Source organism: Oncorhynchus keta, chromosome 34, assembly GCF_023373465.1.
Source record: "Oncorhynchus keta strain PuntledgeMale-10-30-2019 chromosome 34, Oket_V2, whole genome shotgun sequence".
Taxonomy (NCBI): domain Eukaryota; kingdom Metazoa; phylum Chordata; class Actinopteri; order Salmoniformes; family Salmonidae; genus Oncorhynchus; species Oncorhynchus keta.
Genome location: NC_068454.1, coordinates 40875225 through 40895818, shown reverse-complemented (window position 1 = coordinate 40895818; position 20594 = coordinate 40875225). Strand labels below are relative to the sequence as shown.

At 43.2% G+C, this 20594-nt stretch overlaps 1 protein-coding gene and 2 long non-coding RNA genes across 20 annotated transcripts in view; 1 reads left to right on the top strand and 2 right to left on the bottom strand.

Annotated features, from left to right (window-relative positions):
• LOC118367137 (myosin light chain kinase, smooth muscle-like) overlaps nucleotides 1–20159 on the top strand; it is a 95246-nt gene extending 75087 nt beyond the window's left edge. For 3 of the 15 annotated variants that reach the window (XM_035750214.2, XM_035750215.2, XM_035750213.2), the window contains exons 20-33: nucleotides 5330–5377; nucleotides 6057–6184; nucleotides 7310–7466; nucleotides 9792–10097; nucleotides 10340–10366; nucleotides 10562–10646; nucleotides 10912–11115; nucleotides 12955–13172; nucleotides 13461–13584; nucleotides 14802–14954; nucleotides 15429–15552; nucleotides 16792–16882; nucleotides 17417–17545; nucleotides 17663–20159. In XM_035750214.2, coding sequence (XP_035606107.1) covers nucleotides 5330–5377; nucleotides 6057–6184; nucleotides 7310–7466; nucleotides 9792–10097; nucleotides 10340–10366; nucleotides 10562–10646; nucleotides 10912–11115; nucleotides 12955–13172; nucleotides 13461–13584; nucleotides 14802–14954; nucleotides 15429–15552; nucleotides 16792–16882; nucleotides 17417–17545; nucleotides 17663–17910 — 2042 coding nt within the window. In that variant the 3' untranslated portion in view covers nucleotides 17911–20159. Of the gene's footprint in view, nucleotides 1–3348; nucleotides 3508–5329; nucleotides 5378–6056; nucleotides 6185–7309; nucleotides 7467–7492; nucleotides 7517–7542; nucleotides 7567–7600; nucleotides 7618–7656; nucleotides 7668–7706; nucleotides 7718–7743; nucleotides 7768–7793; nucleotides 7818–7843; nucleotides 7868–7893; nucleotides 7918–7961; nucleotides 7985–8010; nucleotides 8035–9791; nucleotides 10098–10339; nucleotides 10367–10561; nucleotides 10647–10911; nucleotides 11116–12954; nucleotides 13173–13460; nucleotides 13585–14801; nucleotides 14955–15428; nucleotides 15553–16791; nucleotides 16883–17416; nucleotides 17546–17662 lie in introns of those variants that run through there. The other 12 variants (XM_035750217.2, XM_052493882.1, XM_052493881.1 and 9 more) reach the window with 12 other exon arrangements.
• Nucleotides 940–3186, bottom strand: LOC118367138 (uncharacterized). Its single transcript, XR_004822082.2, has 2 exons — nucleotides 2690–3186; nucleotides 940–2472 (listed from the first exon to the last, which is right to left on the bottom strand). It is a non-coding gene; the product is annotated as an uncharacterized LOC118367138 (long non-coding RNA).
• On the bottom strand, nucleotides 7445–9785 carry LOC127915111 (uncharacterized). Of its 4 annotated transcripts, none has more exons than XR_008090220.1 (4): nucleotides 8272–9785; nucleotides 7972–8071; nucleotides 7705–7754; nucleotides 7451–7553 (listed from the first exon to the last, which is right to left on the bottom strand). It is a non-coding gene; the product is annotated as an uncharacterized LOC127915111 (long non-coding RNA). The 4 variants fall into 4 exon arrangements; XR_008090221.1 differs by having other exon boundaries at nucleotides 7705–7804; nucleotides 7972–8121; nucleotides 8372–9785; XR_008090219.1 differs by having other exon boundaries at nucleotides 7972–8121; nucleotides 8372–9785.
• Nucleotides 20160–20594: the final 435 nt, after the last annotated feature.

Here is a 20594-nt window from a genome sequence, read left to right as displayed (position 1 = left end):
CGTCAGGGGGAATTGAATGGTTTTGGAGCTGCTGTTTCCCTGGATGCTGCGCATTTGCAGCCTGATTGTGACACCGGGTCGTGCAATACAATGGCTCCACGTTGTCTGAAGGCCCGTGTGAAGGAACCAGATCGAGGATGCACGGCCCCCTGGGGAAGGGTTAAGGACCCACTTGTTTAGACGACTTCAACATCTCTCAAAAGACTGGGTAACATGGAGCGCTCGCTCTGCTGCTCACTGCTCCTGACTCTATATGGACCGGGAACCATCAGACTTCGAGGCTTTATATCCTAGGTGCTGGCATATTAATTAGTACCAAGGTTACAGATATGGTCTTTGACTCGTGGTCAGGATGCCGGAATACAGTTTAAGATGTAGTGCCTTTTACATTTACACTGAGATTTTTTTAAAATGCAGAACGGTGTTTTTCAAACGATGGGTCGGGACTCTGGGACCCACTGATGGGTAGAGGGCTCCAGGTTAAAGTGTCCCCCTAGGTACAGATCTAGGATCAGCTTCTCACCACCCAATCCTAACCATTAGTGGGGGAAATGCTAAACTGATCCCAGGTCAGCATCTAGGGTCAAGACTGCGTTTTGAGCGACTAAAAACTTAGGTATTAGTGGCATTGGTTAATGATTTGTCACAAAGGACAGTTATAATGGAGTACATTTGGAGAGCTTCTGGTGCAGATGATCGTGTGACATTGAGCAATGTGTCATGGTGCCGGTGTGATCCTTTTCCTACCAGAGTCTATTCTTTCCTCTTAAATGTAATGGCAACATTTAGATTTCCACCTAAATAGACATTCCCAAAAGTAACTGCTATTCGTGTGTAATTACATGACTCTGACTTACCAAAACTTGGTGTATTTGGAAAGACATCTGGGAGATTGAGGAAATGATCAGAAGATAGTTACATAGTTCAGAATACACAAGATCAAGTTCACACAAAATAACCTTTTTATTATTTTGAAAGTAAGCTTTCATTGACAAGCTGTAAGTGATGCCCAGAGATGGAAACACATCAGATGGCTTCCACAACATGTGAACAATATCAGAAAAAAAATGGGATTGATAGACCTAACAACTAGAAATGGTGTCAGGTGTGGTCACGGGATGTTTCCAAGTGTCCCTAAACATCTCCAAAGTGGCAAATGTCTGTAAATGAGATAATTCCAGTGCTATTACATATTTGCAATCCCTTCTTGCTATTTTTTTGTATAAAAACACGATTTCTGACAACTTCACTCAAACACTGTGGTGTTATGTTATCCAGGGTACATTCAAGTGTCCTTTCAACCTCTCCAAAAGTGTCCGAATGTGGTAATTGCACTGTTTTTGCACACTGGATGTGCCTAAAAGTTATTGTTCACTATAAAAAACTAAATTGCTACAACACCCAACCTCTCTCAAACATTGTGGTGGTGTCGGGAGACATACGAGGGGATATCCTATTTTAATTTTTTTTCAACCTCTCCAAAGTGCCTGAACATTTAGGCTCGGTATATCCAATGTATTGGTCCCACATACAAATGAGCTGTTTACAAAAACAATATAAAAGCAACAGATATACAACTTTGTTACACATGTGTCCTTCACTAAAAAAAAAAGGTGCACAAATAAGATGGACTATTTCAAAATGGCATTCTTGTTCGTTTTACATCCCAGGTCTAGATGATTAGATTTCACTTTCCCCATAGCTTGTGCATGTCGTGACAGTCTTTGAAGCGGTCTCTCTCTGCCAGGAAACAGAAAAAATAAGTGTTTTGTGCAATGCTTGCGTTTCTTCCTTTTGGCATGTGTGTTGGATAGTGGTGCTCGCCTTCAGAAGGGGGTCTTGTGATGGTTGTGAGGTTGCTTTGGGCCCCTAATTCAGCTGCTCTCAGAAGGCCAACTGGGAGAGAGGGGTTTGACCTTTTTCTTTGGCCATCTGCTTGTGGAGAATGAACATTTACTGTAGCAATGTCCACAAAGTAGTTTAAAAAAAAATTGTATACCACTTCCTGGTCTTGAGGAGGACCTGGTAGTAGCCTATCAGAGCATTGGAGATGTCGACACCCCCCATGCTGGCATTGTAGTCCTTCTCAGAAACAGGAATGGGGACTTTCTTCCTTTTTCCCCATCCTTGAGACATGGTTGTTATTGAATTAATTATGCTGTGTGGTGAGCATGGTTAATTCCCCAGTTTCCTTCCATTTCACAAAAAGCAGCTCGTTAGTCCTGATCCAAAGTATGGTCCCCCCCCCGGTCTCTGCTGTCTTTCATGTCTTTTACCTTGGTCTCGGGGAAACCGATTCTGTTAGGACGAATGGTGCCACAAGCCTCTATTCTATTTTTCAAGATGTCTTTGAAAAGTGGATGTAGAACCATCAGACGGGTGATTGACATAGCAGTGAGGGGGTGAAGACCTTGACCGCTGGGGAGGGGTGGTTCCCAAACGTCATCATCCAAATCCTCTGCATCATCCACTCTGTGGTGAATAAAATAAAGGGATATATTGTTGTGAGACTCACAGAATTACAGTAGACTAAATTTGCAAAATGGCATTACTGTAAAGTAAAAACACCAAGCCTAAACTTAATCTGTGCAGTAACTCGCATAGAAACAAACAGTAACACATTGGAGACAAAGGCAGAGATGAGAACCACAAATGAAATTGGCTATATAAAGTCATGAAAATAATTTACTTAACGGATCTAAGTGGATCCAATCCTTCTAGAAAGCAAATCTCTGTCGGGCGAGTCGAAATCCTCGTTCGTTGTCCAAATCGCTCCCCTGATCCGAGTCCAACCAATATTTTATTCAAAGCTTCTGTCTGTGTACTTATTCATAGCTGCCTTGTTTTTTAGCTTCCTGATCGATCTTCTTAGTTGACCTTTTTTTTACCCCCTTGAGAAGCCATCTTTTATGCTTAAAGCAATGAAATTCAACCGATGAAATCTGTTTACAATATATGACAGTACGTTTGTTTATCCAATGTGTAACTCTGTGTTGTTGTTTGTGTCACACTGCTTTGCTTTATCTTGGCCAGGTCGCAGTTGTAAATGAGAACTTGTTCTCAACTGGCCTACCTGGTGTTAAATAAATGTGAAATATATTTGTTTAATGTAGTGTGCTCGGCGCGTCTCGTCTGAGCCAGGTAGCAATAGTTCGCGTTATGCATACAATGTTCTAGGCCTTGCTTTGTCCCACCCAGGTCAACTGCATATCCCTGTAAAGCTTATCACATTGGCTACAAGACTGTCAAACTGCAATAGTAGCCAATCCCCTGCGTAATGGATGCCTACAGCGCGTATGCGCAAATATCTAGTCACTCGGTGGACATTCGATGTTGCCATTAAATCACACACAATTGGCATTTGGCTGGATTTGGGCCTACCAACATAAGGATTCATTTCATATCCCCCATTTAGCTATAGCTAAAACACAGACCAAATCGAAGATGTTTGGTGAAAACGTTGCGTAAAATACAAATGTTGACTCTCAGGGCTGGTGATCAATAACGGTAGGTCACATGCAGACGGACAATACATTCTCATTCTCTGTGGAGTCCCGGATTTCGGTGTGTATCAATGTATTCCGTGTTTATTTTGTTTACGCTTCATAACGCTAACCGGAACGTATATAGCAGCCGTCTTGAAACGAGGTCATCGGCTCGGCGGAGGGTCTACCGTTCTCATACCAGACTGAATTGAATAATGTCTAATAGGATCCCTACATATGGGGCCTTTACATTTAATAAACAGCCGTTCCCTTTCTCTAGTGCTCCATGATTTTGTTGCACGTTTCAATGTTCAGTCCTCCACTAGGTCTCTTGTCACATGGCTGGCTGTTTTTCAAGGATTACAACAAAGAGCTGTTTTGCACCTGAAGCGTAATGGATGGCTAAACTAACTAACTGATACACTGCCTCGAAGCTCAACTGCATAGTTGCAACATATAAACAATGATTCGTTTTCTTGGTCCCGAGTGCTCGAAGGCTGGGCGCAATAGTTTAGTTAAGTCCAATCTGAACTGAGGCATGTGAACTTTACAACAGGGCCAATGACCTACGAAGGATAAATAATTTTCTGCACTAAAACTTTGCAAAGCCAATCGGTTTGCTCATAACCATTTTAGTCTGTTGTTGTTAAAGCCTGGTTTGTTTGACGTGAGCTAAAATATATCGTTTTGTATTGCAATGGTAAATGCTTTGTTTGTGCAATTACAACTTTTATCAACTTCAAATCGTTTTGGTAAGTTTTGTATTGGAAAAAGATTATGTTTTTTCTTTCCAGCGAGGAGGACCTGTCATGCAACAAAAAAAGTATGACTTTTCGAGCTTGGAGCTCAAACTGTTATTGGTTCATATCGATGTTGTTGCTCCTTGCTCCTCACTCTGTGCATGAGTTAGATTTACTGGCACATTGTTTCTTTACAGCAATCAAATGTAAAATAAATAGTGCCAAAAGCTATTTCCTGGATACTTTGACTATTTTTAGTATTACCAAAAAAGGCAAATACCAAAGGACATGAGCACAGAGGCAGCCCTTCTTTCTCCCAAGACATCCACAAGAGAAGAGCTCCCTCCCCCAATTTCACTTATCAGACACTGTTTATTCTCCTTTCCCGTATACTGTCCTGGGAATAACTAGTGGTAACATTTAAATGAAGCACATAATGCACTATATAATACACTTGTAATGTGTTATGATGACACAGACTATTAGAGTAAGCGTCCACAATAACTCATAAGCGGTTATAAAACTCAATGTTTGATAGATCATTTATTATAATAACGCGTAAGACTAAATGCAAATGAATGAACCAGTTAAAAAATGATTCTAAATCTATGAATGTGGTATATTTCACACAGTATGTGGTATATTTCACACAGTATGTGCTGGGCCAGAGGCTTGCTCACACGCTGGACTGTTTCCAGCTTGTGTCAAATGATCTGTACAAATCTTCACCTCTGCTTTGATCGAATCAGTCTTGACTGTCAAAAGTAACAGCTCTTAACGGGGATCCAGAGAAATCGCTGCAGGCGCAATTTGAGAAATATGTTAGGAAAAAGAACGGCTATGCTCTTTCTAATGCTTGCTACGGTAGCTCACAATGATGGAATAATTAAGTGCAGTGGCCGTTAATTTATGTGACTCCGACACACTCTCACTACATTTTAGATTCCGTCTGGTTTCAGATCACTGTTTTTATCGTGTCAATTTCACACATGAAGAGTCACACATGGGATTTAATTTGTACCAAATCTTCTCGTTTGTACCATTTATCAAATGCATTGACACAACTGCCTTCCTAATTGCAATCATCGATCTTCTCTTTTCCAGGTGAGGCGAGGATAAAGAAACCGAATACAAAGATGCCTCCCAAACAGGGTAAGAAAGACTCCTCTGCCATGCAAACATGTCACTTAGGGGCGTCTCAGAGTATGAGTGCTGGTCCAGGATCAGCACCCCCCCCCCCTGTCCATGTCCATGTTATTCACTGGGATCGGAAATTCTTAACTGATCCTCTATCGTCACTCCTACTCGGGGAGTCGCTTGATCAATAGGGCCCAGTACTAACTCTCTCTGGGCTACTGAAGAGCCCACAACCAAAATGTCAACAAGCGGTATAGATGATTCCCCAGACTCTATGTACTCTAGCTCTCTCGTCCAACAACAGTGATACATGCAGTGGGGTAGCCTAGAGGGCCTGGCTCGTGTGTCAAACACTGGCCATACCTTGCTGCTTTAACTAAGACTGAGAGTACTGCTCCCTGCTCTGGCAGAGTCTGGGGGTGCCTGTAATGGCAATCGGAGATCCCCCCCCACCATGCTGTAGTGTAAATCAACCTGCCTTCTAATAACGAGAGCCAGGGGAGCAAGTCACCTAATCTGAGCAGCTGTTCCAGTTGTGCTTTGTTCGCTGCCGGGGAGCATTAAGGCGTTAGCAATGGAATGGCGTGGGGCAAGGGCGGAAAGTCACAAGCCTGCCCAAACGCAGAGGTTTGTTCTGATGATAGAGATGTTCCTGGCTGAAGTGACTGTTGATTTGTGTGTGTGTGTTGTCCAGCTATGCCCCCTCAGATTGTCCAGTTCCCAGACGACATGAAGATTCTGGCAGGGGAGAAGGTGGAAATTCTCTGTAAGTTTGGAGGAGCTCCACCAGTCAACTGCACCTGGCTCAAGTTCCGCAAACCAGTAAGGACCAGTCTTTACAAAATAATTGACAACATTGATAAAGGGGCGGCAGGGTAGCCTAGTGGTTAGAGTTGTACTAGTAACCGAAAGCTTGCAAGTTCATATCCCCGAGCTGACAAGGTACAAATCTGTCGTTCTGCCCCTGAACAGGCAGTTAATCCACTGTTCCTAGGCCGTCATTGAAAATAATAATTTGTTCTTAACTGACTTGCCTAGTTAAATAAAGGTAAAATAAAAAAAATAAAGATGAGCAAAAATGACTGGTGTTGAAATGAGAATGCGTAAGCAGAAAATAACCCCATACCTACTGTGATGGATCTTTGACGTTATGGGGCTATTTTGCTCCCAGTGATCCTGAGGCCCTTGTTAAGGGGTCAATGGCATCATGAGCTATCAAGTACCAGGGACATTTTAGCCAAAAGCCTGGTTGCCTCTGTCAGGAAGCTGAAACTTGGCTGCAAGTGGATATTACACTAAGACAAAAAAAAACAAGAACACATCAAAATCCACAAAGAAATGGTTAATGGGCCACAAAATCAACATTTTGTGGTGGCTATCTCAGTCTCCGGACTTTGAAAACCTGTGGTTTGAATTGAAGATGTCAGTCCATAAGCGCAGACAAAGGATATCAAGGATCTGGAAGGATTCTGTTTAGAGGAATGGTCTAAGATCTGTCCCAATGTGTTTACTAACTCCTAAAACCTTTTAGTAAATGGCTCTGTGCCGTTACCCTCGCAAGGTGAGGAGGTATTGTAAGGTTTTGACCTCTACCTTTTTGGAGAGAAAAACAAGTATTACTTGCTAAACAAAATCTCGTTCTCTGAGCAATTGTATAGGTATAAAATAATATCATTTCCCCTTCTTTCTTGAATAGAATATAGCTCAGTATTTGAATGATTTATTTTATACAGTCATTTCTGCCCATCTTTATTGAGGGTGTCAATAATCCTGGACCCCACTGACTCTAGTACTATGCCTCCTATCTCCACCATCTCCATCAAATATATCATATTTAATTACATTATACCAATTCAAGGCTGTAGCTCTCATCATTGTAGCCTTGAACACGGTTTCAACGAACACATGTCGCCTCTGTGAAACCACTGCATTTTGTCTTGTATGCAGATTCAAGAGGTCAAAGGTGATTTAACAATTGAAACCACTGAGGTCACCAGTAAACTGACCATCGCAGACAGCCAGCAGGACCACTGTGGCTGTTACACCCTCGAACTGCGAAACAGCTACGGCTTGAGACAGGCAGCTCTCAACCTCACCATTGTGGGTACGTTCCATTTGACACACATCAGGCAGCTCTCAACCTCACCATTGTGGGTACGTTCCATTTGACACACATCAGGCAGCTCTCAACCTCACCATTGTGGGTACGTTCCATTTGACACGCATCAGGCAAGCTCTCAACCTCACCATTGTGGGTACGTTCCATTTGACACACATCAGGCAGCTCCCAACCTCACCATTGTGGGTATGTTCCATTTGACACACATCAGGCAGCTCCCAACCTCACCATTGTGGGTACGTTCCATTTGACACACATCAGGCAGCTCTCAACCTCACCATTGTGGGTACGTTCCATTTGACACGCATCAGGCAGCTCTCAACCTCACCATTGTGGGTACGTTCCATTTGACACGCATCAGGCAGCTCTCAACCTCACCATTGTGGGTATGTTACATTTGACACGCATCAGGCAGCTCTCAACCTCACCATTGTGGGTACGTTCCATTTGTGGGTACGTTCCATTTGACACACAACAGGCAGCTCTCAACCTCACCATTGTGGGTACGTTCCATTTGACACACATCAGGCAGCTCTCAACCTCACCATTGTGGGTACGTTCCATTTGACACACATCAGGCAGCTCTCAACCTCCCCATTGTGGGTACGTTCCATTTGACACACATCAGGCAGCTCCCAACCTCCCCATTGTGGGTACGTTCCATTTGACACACATCAGGCAGCTCCCAACCTCCCCATTGTGGGTACGTTCCATTTGACACACATCAGGCAGCTCCCAACCTCCCCATTGTGGGTACGTTCCATTTGACACACAACAGGCAGCTCTCAACCTCCCCATTGTGGGTACGTTCCATTTGACACAAATCGGGCAGCTCTCAACCTCCCCATTGTGGGTACGTTCCATTTGACACAAATCGGGCAGCTCTCAACCTCCCCATTGTGGGTACGTTCCATTTGACACAAATCGGGCAGCGACGCCATTTTTTTTGCCTCTGTTGATGAGATTCAGGAGGTGATTACGAGTGGCGGAAGTCTTTTCCCTTTTTCAAGTGAGCGATATATGGTATTAATCCACTATTTTAAAACCACTGCTCCTACTGATACCGATCATTGTATTGTCTCTCGTTAAAAAAAGAATAGCGGTCCTGTAGCTTTGGGGAATGTTGTTGGGGAAGGTATGCAGGCCCGGGCCAGCTCCAACTCTCTGTATCCTAATACTAACAGGCCGTTGCAGGGATCTCCAGTGGCCTTTTAAGGCTGTGCTTTCTCTCCAGCTGTTGCTTCAATGTGAGGCCCTTTGCCACTGCTGTCCATAGTGGAGTGTATCCAGTCCAACTCCGGGAATACGCCACAGCCAGGGAAAGAGGACTTCTAGAGCTGCTCCATATAAACGCCACCGCTTATGTGCCCGGAGAGCTGTTAATAGCATACGAAGAGGCACGAAGCGCTTGTTAGACGCTGATAAAAAAAAAAATAGCCTAACTACTTAGACGCTTGTTAATGTATATGATCCTCGCGTTTAGGTTTATGGTTCTTGGACTGTATGTATGGAGTATAGAGGTTTAGTTTTGAATTGTTTCATGTAATGTGTGGCCCCCTTTTGTTTTGTTTTTTGCAGTGACATTGAATCATCCCGCATGGCAGAGCTGTTGATGTCACGCCGTGCTCTTTTGGGGGCGGTTTCGTTTGGTATTTTACAAGGGACCACTGGGGATTTAAGTGGGGGTATGCTTTTAACAGCTCGGGTAACACGGCATCCCTCTAAACAAACCAGGGGGAATAAGTGTGCTGTACCTAGCAGACAGTCTGGGGCATGTCGTCTGACACCAGCAGTACAGTAAAACGGATCCAGACTCCCATGTGGAGTCCCCCTGTCACGGCTCCCTCTTTTCATCTGCGCTCACGAACAGTTTCCCCGTACTGTGCCTGCTTGCTGTTGACGAATGGAGTTGGTTCAAAAGGTAGCCACTTTTGCCAGACAGGAAGCTGCTTCATTCCCAACACAGCTGTGCTCTTGTGTGCACGGTCATTACTGATGTTGGTGAATGGAAGGACTGGGAGACCTATGTTCACAAATCAAGTGACTCATCACGCCTTTTCAATGGCATCAAACTATAGGTGCATGTCCCAAATGGCACCCTATATAGTGCGCTACTTTTGACCAGGACCCAAAGGGTCAAAAGTTAGTGCACTATATGGGGAACAGGGTGCAGTTTGGGACTCAGCCTGGAACAGGTATCACCACAATGTGAACATGGTTTTGTGGGGCTTGTTGAAAGGTCTAGTATTGTGTCTGAGCATGTTCGCCATTTGGTGCGTTGATCTACTGTGTGACCTCTCTGTGTTCCAGACAAACCTGATCCCCCTGCACGAGTTCCAGCCGCCTCAGACATCCGCCGCTCCACACTCACACTGTCATGGTACGGCCCCACCTACGACGGAGGCAGTGCCGTCCAGTCCTACAACCTAGAGATATGGAACTCAGTGGACAAGGAGTGGAAGAACCTCGTCTCCTGCAACAGCACCTCCTATAATGTCCAGAACCTGCTGGGTCAGCGCCAGTACAAGTTCAGGGTGCGGGCGGTCAATATCTACGGCATCGGGGAGCCCAGTGCCGAGTCTGAGGCTGTCACAATGTTAGAGGAGGATGTTGAGGGTGAGCTCCCCCTAGTGGGTCTATGGTGTACTGACACTCATTGGTAATACTTAGAATCACACTCATTGGTAATACTTTATAATCCCACTCAGTGGTAACACTTTTTATAATCAACCTCATTGGTAACTAACAAGCCATTTTCATTGTCAGACATAGATTTGTATTAATGATGATTAATTCATAATAATAATGATCGAGTCATACTAATCACTAACAACCTTTCTGATAATTTATTCTAACAGAAAAGGAGGAGGTTGAGGATGATGAAGGTATGTTTAATCCAATCCAATATTCCATGTTTAAGTAACTGATTCCTTTAAAAAATGATTTTGGTAACATCTTCTATGATACGTAAAATGTTTTATGATGTCCTTTCTAATGCCTTATAATGCCCTTCATAATGTGCTATGACAGTGACTATAAACATCCATAATGACTCATAAGTGTCATGCTCCTATGTTCAGAGAAAGAGCCAGACTACAGAGACGTGATCGTTAGAACAGATGTGAAAGTAAAGGATCTGTATGATGTGGAAGAGAGGCTCGGAACGTGAGTACCCTTCTATCAACAACTACAATGTCCCAAAAGGCACCATATTCCCTATAGAGTACACTACTTCTGACCAGGGCCTATAGGTCTCTGGTCAAAATGTGGGCACTATTTATAGGGTGTCATTTGGGATGTGGACAACATGTTGGTCAGCAAAGCATTGGTCCACATTGACACGTGTATCTACATGTGCACGCCTCTCATCCATGATATCGTCTGTATCAGACTCCCAAAAAATGCTCCTTTTCCTTTTCCCGTGCTTTAGGGGGAAATTCGGACAGGTGTTCAAACTTTTGGAGAAGGGAACAAAAAAGCACTGGGCTGGAAAGTTCATCAAGGCCTACTCTGCAAAAGAGAAAGATAATGTGAGACAAGAGATTGCAATAATGAACTCCCTCCATCACCCCAAACTTGTCCAGTGCATTGATGCCTTCGAAGGCAAGTCAGACATCGTCATGGTTTTGGAAATGTGAGTATATTTGACCCGTTGTGTGACAAAAAGTTTATTCATTTAGGTTACCCTATTCCCTACATCAAATGTTATTGTCACATACACATGGTTAGCAGATGTTAATGCGAGTTAACCAACGAGTAATCTAACCTAACAATTTCACAACAACTAACTTATACACACACACAAGTGTAAATGGATGAAGAATATGTACATAAAGATATATGAATGAGTGGTGGTACAGAACTGCATAGGCAAGATGCAGTAGATGGTATCGAGTACAGTATATACATATGAGATGAGTAATGTAGTGTATGTAAACATTATATTAAGTGGCATTGTTTAAAGTGGCTAGTGATACATTTAATACATCATTAAAGAGCCTGGAGTTGAGTCAGTATGTTAGCAGCAGCCACTCAATGTTAGTGGTGGCTGTTTAACAGTCTGATGGCCTTGATAGAAGCTGTTTCTGGATGATAGCGGGGTGAACAGGCAAGTGGCTCGGGTGGTTGTTGTCCTTGATGATCTTTATGGCCTTCCTGTGACATCGGGTGGTGTAGGTGTCCTGGAGGGCAGGTAGTTTGCCCCCGGTGATGCGTTGTGCAGATATCACTACCCTCTGGAGAGCCTTGCGGTTGTGGGCAGGGCAGTTACCGTACCAGGCGGTGATACAGCCCGACAGGATGCTCTCGATTGTGCATCTGTAAAAGTTTGAGTGCTTTTGGTGACTCGCTTCACGTTCCTATATAGTTTACTAGAAATGTAAACAGAGGGTTATTTAGTAGGCATACAACTGGAATGAATACAGGTCCATTTGCAGTTTTGATCTTGAGGATTTTCACTTGGCACTTGTGTGTAACAAATTACACTACATGGCCAGAAGTATGTGGACACCTGCTTGTCGGGCGTCTCATTCCAACATCATGGGCATTATTATGGAGTTGTTACCCCTTTTACTGCTATAACAGCCTCTACTTTTCTGGGAAGGCTTTTCTTCTAGATGTTGGAACATTGCTCTGGGGACTTGCTTCCATTTAGCCACGCCAATTTATACGGGCTACGTGCTTCAGCACTCGGCGGTCCCGTTCTCTGAGCTTGTGTGGCCTACCACTTCGTTGAGCCATTGTTGCTCCTTGACGTTTCCACTTCACAATAACAGCACTTACACTTACAGTACCAGGGTAGCTCCAGCAGGGCAGACATTTTATAAAACTGACTTGTTGGAAAGGTGACATCCCACTGAGCTCTTCAGTAAGGACATTCTACTGCCAATTTTTGTCTATGGAGATTGCATGGCTGTGTGCTCGATTTTATACACCTATCAGCAAAGAGTGTGGCTGAAATAGCTAAATCCACTAGTTTGGAGGAGTGTCCACATACTTCTGATGTAGTGTATCTGAGTATGAAAATTGATATGATAACGTTTATTTTGGAGAATGTCAAAGGAAATTGATTTGCATTTAAAAATCTCCATTATTCGTGGCTAATGATTCATTTTGACCAGACAGACACTTCGGCTTTTTTATGTGGTGATGCTTGGAAAAAGTTTGCTTGCCAAGTATTTGAGATGTAAACACATTAGACTGGACCATTTCCCCTCTGTTTTTTATAGCATTATCAAGTGGTACACTGACACAAGACCACTGGACTCACTTGACTCTCATTTAAAACCGCAATTGTCCTTAGTACTAATTTTAGATGATATGTCTTGTAAGCTGTCAAAGCTAGAAAAAGATATTCGAGATACTCTAAAATGACAAGTATTTGATATCTGTTGAAGGATTTCCATATTTGGCTGTAATGTGTTTTGCAGGATCTCAACCATCATTCTCTCCCTCTCTCTCTCGCTCTCTGCAGGATCTCTGGTGGGGAGCTGTTTGAGCGTATCATCGACGAAGACTTTGAGCTGACAGAAAGGGAGGTCATTAAGTACATGCTGCAGATTGTGGACGGGGTTCACTACATCCACAAGCAGGGCATCGTCCATCTGGACCTCAAGCCTGAGAATATCATGTGTGTCAACAAGACCGGGAACACCATCAAACTCATTGACTTCGGCCTCGCTCGCAGACTAGGTAACCAGGCCTCGTGTGCACAGGGCATTTTCAGAAATAGGGTTGCGGAATTCCGGTAACTTTCCCCAAATTCCGATGTTTCCCAGAAATCCTTGGTGGGAGGATTCCTGGATATCCTGCTGATTCCCTCCTGATTCCAGGAATCTTCCATCTGGGAGAGTTACTGGAATTTTGCATCCCAATTCAGAATCATAGCGACATCTATCTTTTCATTAACTTCCTATTCTAATGAATGCTAAATGAACACCATTTTCATTTTTGAAACCGTCTTCCCCTGTGTGCTCCTAGAAAGCTCTGGAACATTGAAAGTTCTGTTTGGAACCCCTGAGTTTGTGGCCCCTGAAGTGATCAACTATGAAGCAATCAGTTACCCAACAGACATGTGGAGTATAGGGGTCATCTGCTACATCCTGTGAGTGTCAAACCAGTTATAATGACCCTTATAACCACTTGTAACCATTCTTACTTGTAATGAGTTAACTTCTATGTTAACACTTTATTTGGATAATCTGAAATGGATGGTCTGTAAATGTTCAACAGTCAACAACATTTATACAAACTATCCGCTAATCCTAACCCTTATCCTAACCTAACGTTAACCCTAAACCTAACCCTTATCCTAACCTAACGTTAACCATAAACCTAACCCTTATCCTAACCTAATGTTAACCCTAAACCTAACCCTTATCCTAACCTAACCTAATGTTAACCCTAAAACAAACCCTTATCCTAACCTAGCGTTAACCCTAACTCTTATCCTAATCTACCGTTAACTCTAAACCTAACCCTTATCCTAACCTAACGTTAACCTTTAACCTAACCCTAACTGTAACCTAGCAAGCTGTTGCATTAGTATAGTTTGTTGATCATTTGAGCATATGTAGATAATCTATAAGGCACTATTCAAATAATGTATATTTGCTACCGTGTCCCTAATCTCAAAGCTGCCTTATTGGATTTCTCTGGGCTTCCATGCTCACAGCAACAGTTACTTTCTGCAGGCAGGCAGTGTATGGGCCTCTCCAACCTCTATGCCTGTAAATGGATATAGAGACAGAGCAGAGCAATACTCTCCAGTGCCCCAAACCTCTGTGAGGTCTCCTCGGTCCACAAAGATTTATTACACACTGCTTACATAGCAGTGTTAGAAGTAAGGCTGTCTGATCTCTATTGCCTCAGAGATTTCAGTTGTGCATCCCAAACAGCTGCCTATTCCCTATGTAGGGCACTACTCTTGACCAAAGCCTTAAGGGAATAAGGTGCCCGTAGGGTGCCATTTGGGACGCACACTAGGTTTCATCCATCCTGTTAGAGTCCTGACTCAAAGTGTACATGGTGGATAAAAAGCTTTTGTGGTGTACCGATATAAGACTTATGTCTAGCACGGAAAACATCTGGGTGTGCCCAATAAGACTGGCTTCGTTGAAAGTGATGAACACTTACCAAGTCTCACCAGTGAGCGCTGTTTAGGGGCCCGGCAGGGTGTGGCGCATTTTCCATGCAGAGCAGAAGTGGTTTTTGGTAGCCCTTTTGTAGGTCAAGCGTTCATATATACTTCTCTCTCTCGCTCTCTTTTTCTGTCTCTCTCGCTCCACCTCTCTCCAACCTCCCCCTCTCTCCATTCCTCAGGGTGAGTGGCCTGTCCCCATTCATGGGGGATAACGACAACGAGACCCTTTCCAATGTGACCTCGGCCACTTGGGACTTTGAAGACGACGCCTTCGATGAGATCTCAGACCACGCCAAGGACTTCATTACCAACTTGCTGAAGAAAGACATGAAGTAAGCAACATGATGCGCTCTGAAACACGGCTTGATTAAAGAGCCCTGTGTGTCCCAAATGGCACAGTATTCCCTACATAGTGCACTACTTTACCATACTTTATCATCAAGTAGTGTACGGAATAGGGTGGCATTTGGGCCAAAACCTCAGTTCTGACATGATTTGAGCGTAAGATGGCTTTGATCAGCCTGCCAGTCTCTGTTTGGATTGTTTAGGTGTCATATATATGTTATTTAGTCTCCTTTTGCCAACGGTTGCTTTTGACTCTGAATACATCCCAAATGGCACCCTATTCCCCAAGTAGTGCACAACTTTTGACTAGGGCTCTGGTCAAAAGTAGTGCACTATGTATGGAATACGATGCCATTTGGGACGTAACCCCAGATCTCGGTCCAAATCTCTGTCTGATGTTTTGTAATAGTGTGACTAAAGTCTTTGCGCCTCTCAATGTGCATGTGTCTCTGTGATCGTAGGGCTAGGCTGACATGCGATCAGTGCTATGAGCACCCGTGGCTAAAACAAGACACTGGCAAAATGGAGGCCAAGAAGCTGTCCAAGGAGAGGATGAAGAAATACATCTTGAGAAGGAAATGGCAGGTAGGTAACAGCAGAACCAGATTGTGTACTGTGTCCCAAATGGCACCATATGAGCCTCGGTCAAAAGTAGGGCACTATAGAATAGGGTGACATTTGGGGATGCAGACCATGTCTCCGGTTACAGATCAACATATGGCCATCCGTCTTAACCACGAGACGAGCACTGTTGGAGCGGTGTCGTAACGTATTAATCCACCCAAACAGGTTTGAGATTGAGAGAATGTGCTAGATACAGTGCACTATGAGTTTGGCTAAAGTTCCACTGTAAGAGGCGCTGTGAAAATCAGTCTGTTAGCGTACCCTGAGCTTCCAAGTCCCTGCAGTTAAACTCCTTCTTTGAGTGCTCGCCCATGAGCAAACCTCTCATTGTGTGAAACGGTCACCATGGAGGTCCATTAGTAGTTCATGAGGTTGAAAAGTACAAACTGAGTATTACTTCGGAAAACTAGAACACAAAACAGTAGAGACGGTGAAAGTGGAGAGATGTCTGTTTGAGCTGTGTTTTTGATTCAAATGTACGAAGTCTGAAGGCAACAATCTCAGGGATTAAGTTATCCACCATGCTTTGTTTATAGAAGCAAAATGTTAAGATCATAGATTGCGTCCCAAATGGCAACCAATGCCATATATAGCTCTGGTCAAAAGTAGTGCACTATAAATGGAATAGGGTGCCATTTGGGACATTTATTCAGACCTGTTTTCCCCACGGTCAGCATGACATACACCAGTGGACAGTAGATCTGATCTGGTTCTACACATGGACTGAGATGGTGAATCACATCAGATTGTGGAGAAGCCAACTTAACGAGTTTCTCCTGACCCAGCCCAACACTCCTGTCAGTGCCCTCTGACCTCTTCCTTCTCACACCAGTCTCTCCTCCAACACTTTCAAGTTCTGTTTGTCTCTCCATCCTTCATCCCTCTTATCATTCTCCATCTGTCGGCTGAACTCCCTCTGCATCTTTAGTCTTTGATATTGTCTCTCTGTAAATCAGTCAGGACTATCTTCATCAGGCTTCCCTCTGCGTCAACTCTGGCCTCTCTCCTTAATAACCTGCCTATAGGACACAGCCCTACTCTGTACTTCATGGCCAACTAACAGGTCATTTCTTATTGTTACAAACAAGGCCATTAATTCAGAAGCGTCCTCGTAACATTTCTTGATGATGTCTATTCCTATGCCAAGGACTGTTTGTACTGCGACAGAATGTAACGAGTGTATCATTGATTTCACGGCAGAAAACCGGACATGCAGTGCGGGCCATCGGAAGGCTGTCATCAATGGCGATGTTGGCGGGCGTCAGTGCCAAGAAAGGCTCCCCTACTGAAGGTGGCACGGCTTCTTTTTTTTTTTGTACCTCCTTCTGAATGTTCCAAACCTTTCTGATGTCCCCCGAGCAAACTCAAAGCAGTTTTTGGTTAAGTGGTTAAAGTGGCTATGTGTAACTTTTTGCAACCTGACCAAATTCACATAGATCAATAACTACACATTTCTATCATTCTACTTGAATGCAAGTCTAAGAAGCGGTAGATCTGTTCTATGTGTGCTATTTCTATGCTTCCTCTTAAGTTTTGGTTTAGCGTCTTTTTACTTTCGGTTTTGTACACCAGATTCAAACGGCTGAAGCAACCATATTTTTTGTTATGGGAAAATATACTTCACAGCGGTTTAGATGGTACAATGATTCTCTACACTATACTAGCTTATTTTGTCACGTAAACTGAAATTGGGTGAACTACTAGAGTTTTAGCAACCAGGAAATGGCGGAGCGATTTTTTTTGCATAGTGCCACTTTAAGTTCAACTTGAGGTAAAATCAATGTGTAATTTTGTTCCCCCCCCACCATTGTCCCATGTTTCATAGAGGACAACCAGTTCCTTGAATGCCTAGAGTATGAGGAGAAAACCCAGGTCAAGCCCACCTTCAGCTCAGTCATCAAGGATGTGGAGGTGGTGGAGGGGAGCGCAGCCAGATTTGACTGCAAGATCGAGGGTAATGTCTCACAACCTCCTAATTGACATGTATGGACCCGGGCCCCTGTAGGCCAGGGAATAGGAGGTGCCATTTGAGAGACATATACAGTATAAAGATTGTTTTGTGTTTTCCCAGGCTACCCTGATCCAGAGGTGGTGTGGTACAAAGACGAACAGCCAATCAAGGAGACCCGCCACTTCCAGATTGATTACGACGAGGAGGGCAACTGCAGCCTGGTGATCTCGGAAGTGAACGGTGACGACGATGCCAAATACACCGTCAAGGCTGTCAACAGCCTGGGCGAGGCCACGTGCACAGCCGAACTCCTGGTGGAGGTGATGGAGGAAGAAGAGGAGGAGGAGGAGGAGGAGGAGGAGGAATGAACGGCACGACCGGTACAAGACGAACAGATGATATCCCCTGTGTTTTAGCCTTTAATCTCTTCAATGGGTCGTTCCACCAATTAGGTGCTTTTTGAGTAGTGTAGCTTATTTCCTTGTTCACGGGGAAATGGAAGCACGTTGTGTGCAACAGGAAGGGGCGATGGAAATCAAGTTTGAAATCCAATGTTTTTCTCGTTAAAACATTTCTAGCCCCTCTTATCTATGGGTAACAAGGTGGATGGGTTATTCTTTGACCCTCCTCAGTTTTCCACCACGAAACACCAGAAAATGTCCTGGAAGAGTAGAACCAGCTCACCTGCTTTTACACTGTGATTTGACTATTAGATGTTCAATGTTCCTTTTGAAAAGCATATTTGATAAGGATTAGGATGCACAGAGGGACAAAATGCCGAATAACTTTGGCACTTTATTCAAGTCTTTAATTCATATTAGCCCTTTACACTGGCCTATATGGATGGGGCTAAGTTGAAATGTGTCTTACAGAAGAAATATGAAAAGCATATGCATGACCATGTCAGCGATTTGAAAGGGAACCGTTTTGAGATGATGGCGAAATTAGTCGGCCAAAGATGACTCAACAGTTCATCTGACACAAGATTGAATCCAATCATTATACTGTTGCTTTTATGTTCATTTTTAAAATCATTTTAACGTGCTTTTTTTTGTTGTTTTGTTGTCACGTTTGTTGATAACGAAATCTGAAAATACTCTGGCTACATTCAGTGACATGATAAGAATATCCCTGGCAAATGTGGGGTAGGTGCAACGCAAGACATCGGAATGACAAAGGGTTTGCAGTGAGAGGACTAACTGGTGTCTTCAAGTGGCCACACACACACACACACACACACACACACACACACACACACACCTCCCCAAAGTGTGCACTGTTCCTAAGAAATTGTAATGCACTTTTATGACAGAGTCTTCCAACTATAAGGTGGGGTTGCTGTTTTGTTTTAGATCTCCTAGCTGTTCCTTTGAGGAACTGGAGCAACATACTTGTAGTTGTTTTGTTTGGAACACAACCCTGCATCCAACACGACTCGCTTAAGTTATAACATACGATATTACAGGGTTAAGCTTTCACAATGCAATTCGGGGAAGCCGATCCTCATTTTGGCGAGCGTTGAAAGGAGTCACGAGTGCCTTCAGGGCGTGTGCGCCACGGCGAGCTTCACACAATAAACAAACGGGCTCATTCTGCTCAGAACAACCAAGGGTGTGGCTCCATGGCGTCTTGTAGCTGTACGTCAAACAGAGTGATCATAAACGTTGACACTGGAAATGAGTTTTATGATATGGAAACGTGAACTGCACATTTGGCCTCGTGGCTTGTATGACGTCAAGGCGGTTGCCTGCTTAGCGGGAGGGATGGGGACAACTTTTTGTCGGGCGAGGTGCTCAAGTTCGGAAAGGCTGTCAAGTCAAAGACCCACACAGCGCTGCGAGTGTAAAGGGCTACGGATCAGATTTACTTCATTTTCCAGGTGGTCTATTTTAAAGGGCACTTTGTTTTAATATGACAGGCTTTTAAAATGCAGTATTTGTGTACAATTTCTACTTTAAATATCAAAGGGATGCGAAAGGCACTCATTTCGTGGAACGACCCTAAAAGCTGCGTTGCTAAGACACTCTCCTTCTCCGACACACTCAGAAATGGGCTTGAAAATGGGCTTGATGACCTTTTTGCTCTGTTTGTGCACTTTCTTTTCTACTTACTTTTCAGTTATTATATTTCAGATGTTAATATTTAAAACATTACCTTTGACATTATCCACATTCCAGCTGTTTGTGCTTTATCCATTTTATTTAAAGGTATTTGATTTCCTTCAAGTTATCTACATTTTTTTTCTTCCTCAACCAAACAAGCCCAAAGTGACTGGTGTGTTTGTGTTATCAGCATTATTTGCAATTTACCCTGGGCTCTTTTTAAGAATGTTTTTTTAAATTGTATTTTTTATTTAAGCACAGAGTCATGTTATCGTATTTGAGCATCAGTTTAGAGATCTTCCTTGCAAGCACGTGTCCACGATATTACAAATTTGCAATACTAAACAGACCGGTGAATTATCACATCTAAATTTGTGTTGTATTAGATGTATGTAGATTTATATTTCTAAATTTTTTATAAATGTATCATTTTGACCAATTGCAGATTACATGTAATGTGAACACTACAAGTGTAGTTACTCACAGTTACTAAATAAATGTTTATCACAAAATTATGCTGGTTGTATTGTGATTGGGATGAGGTTCCTATGGTGTTAGAAACTTGGGGAAATAATGGATTGATTGATTGATTAAAATAAAAATACATCTCTTTTTTTTTTTTTTTTTTTTACGGGACTGGATTGCACAATGATGTCAGACTTATTTCCTTATTTCCGTTGACAAATAACATTTAACTGTTAATAGGCATTACCTGTGGATTATCGTGAATAATTAACGACAATCAATCAATCGGCATACAAGATCCAAATTTACCGTTTTATAATTAAAGGTTAAACATTAAACATACCGTGCGCTTTGATTGATTCAAGAAATATAAATTGTGTGGGGTGAATACAATGTGGTTCTCTCATTCTAAAAGTCCATTCCAGTGCAAGGTCACTAATGTACATTGCTTTGGAATTCCGTCTCATCAAAAATCTTTCCAGAAC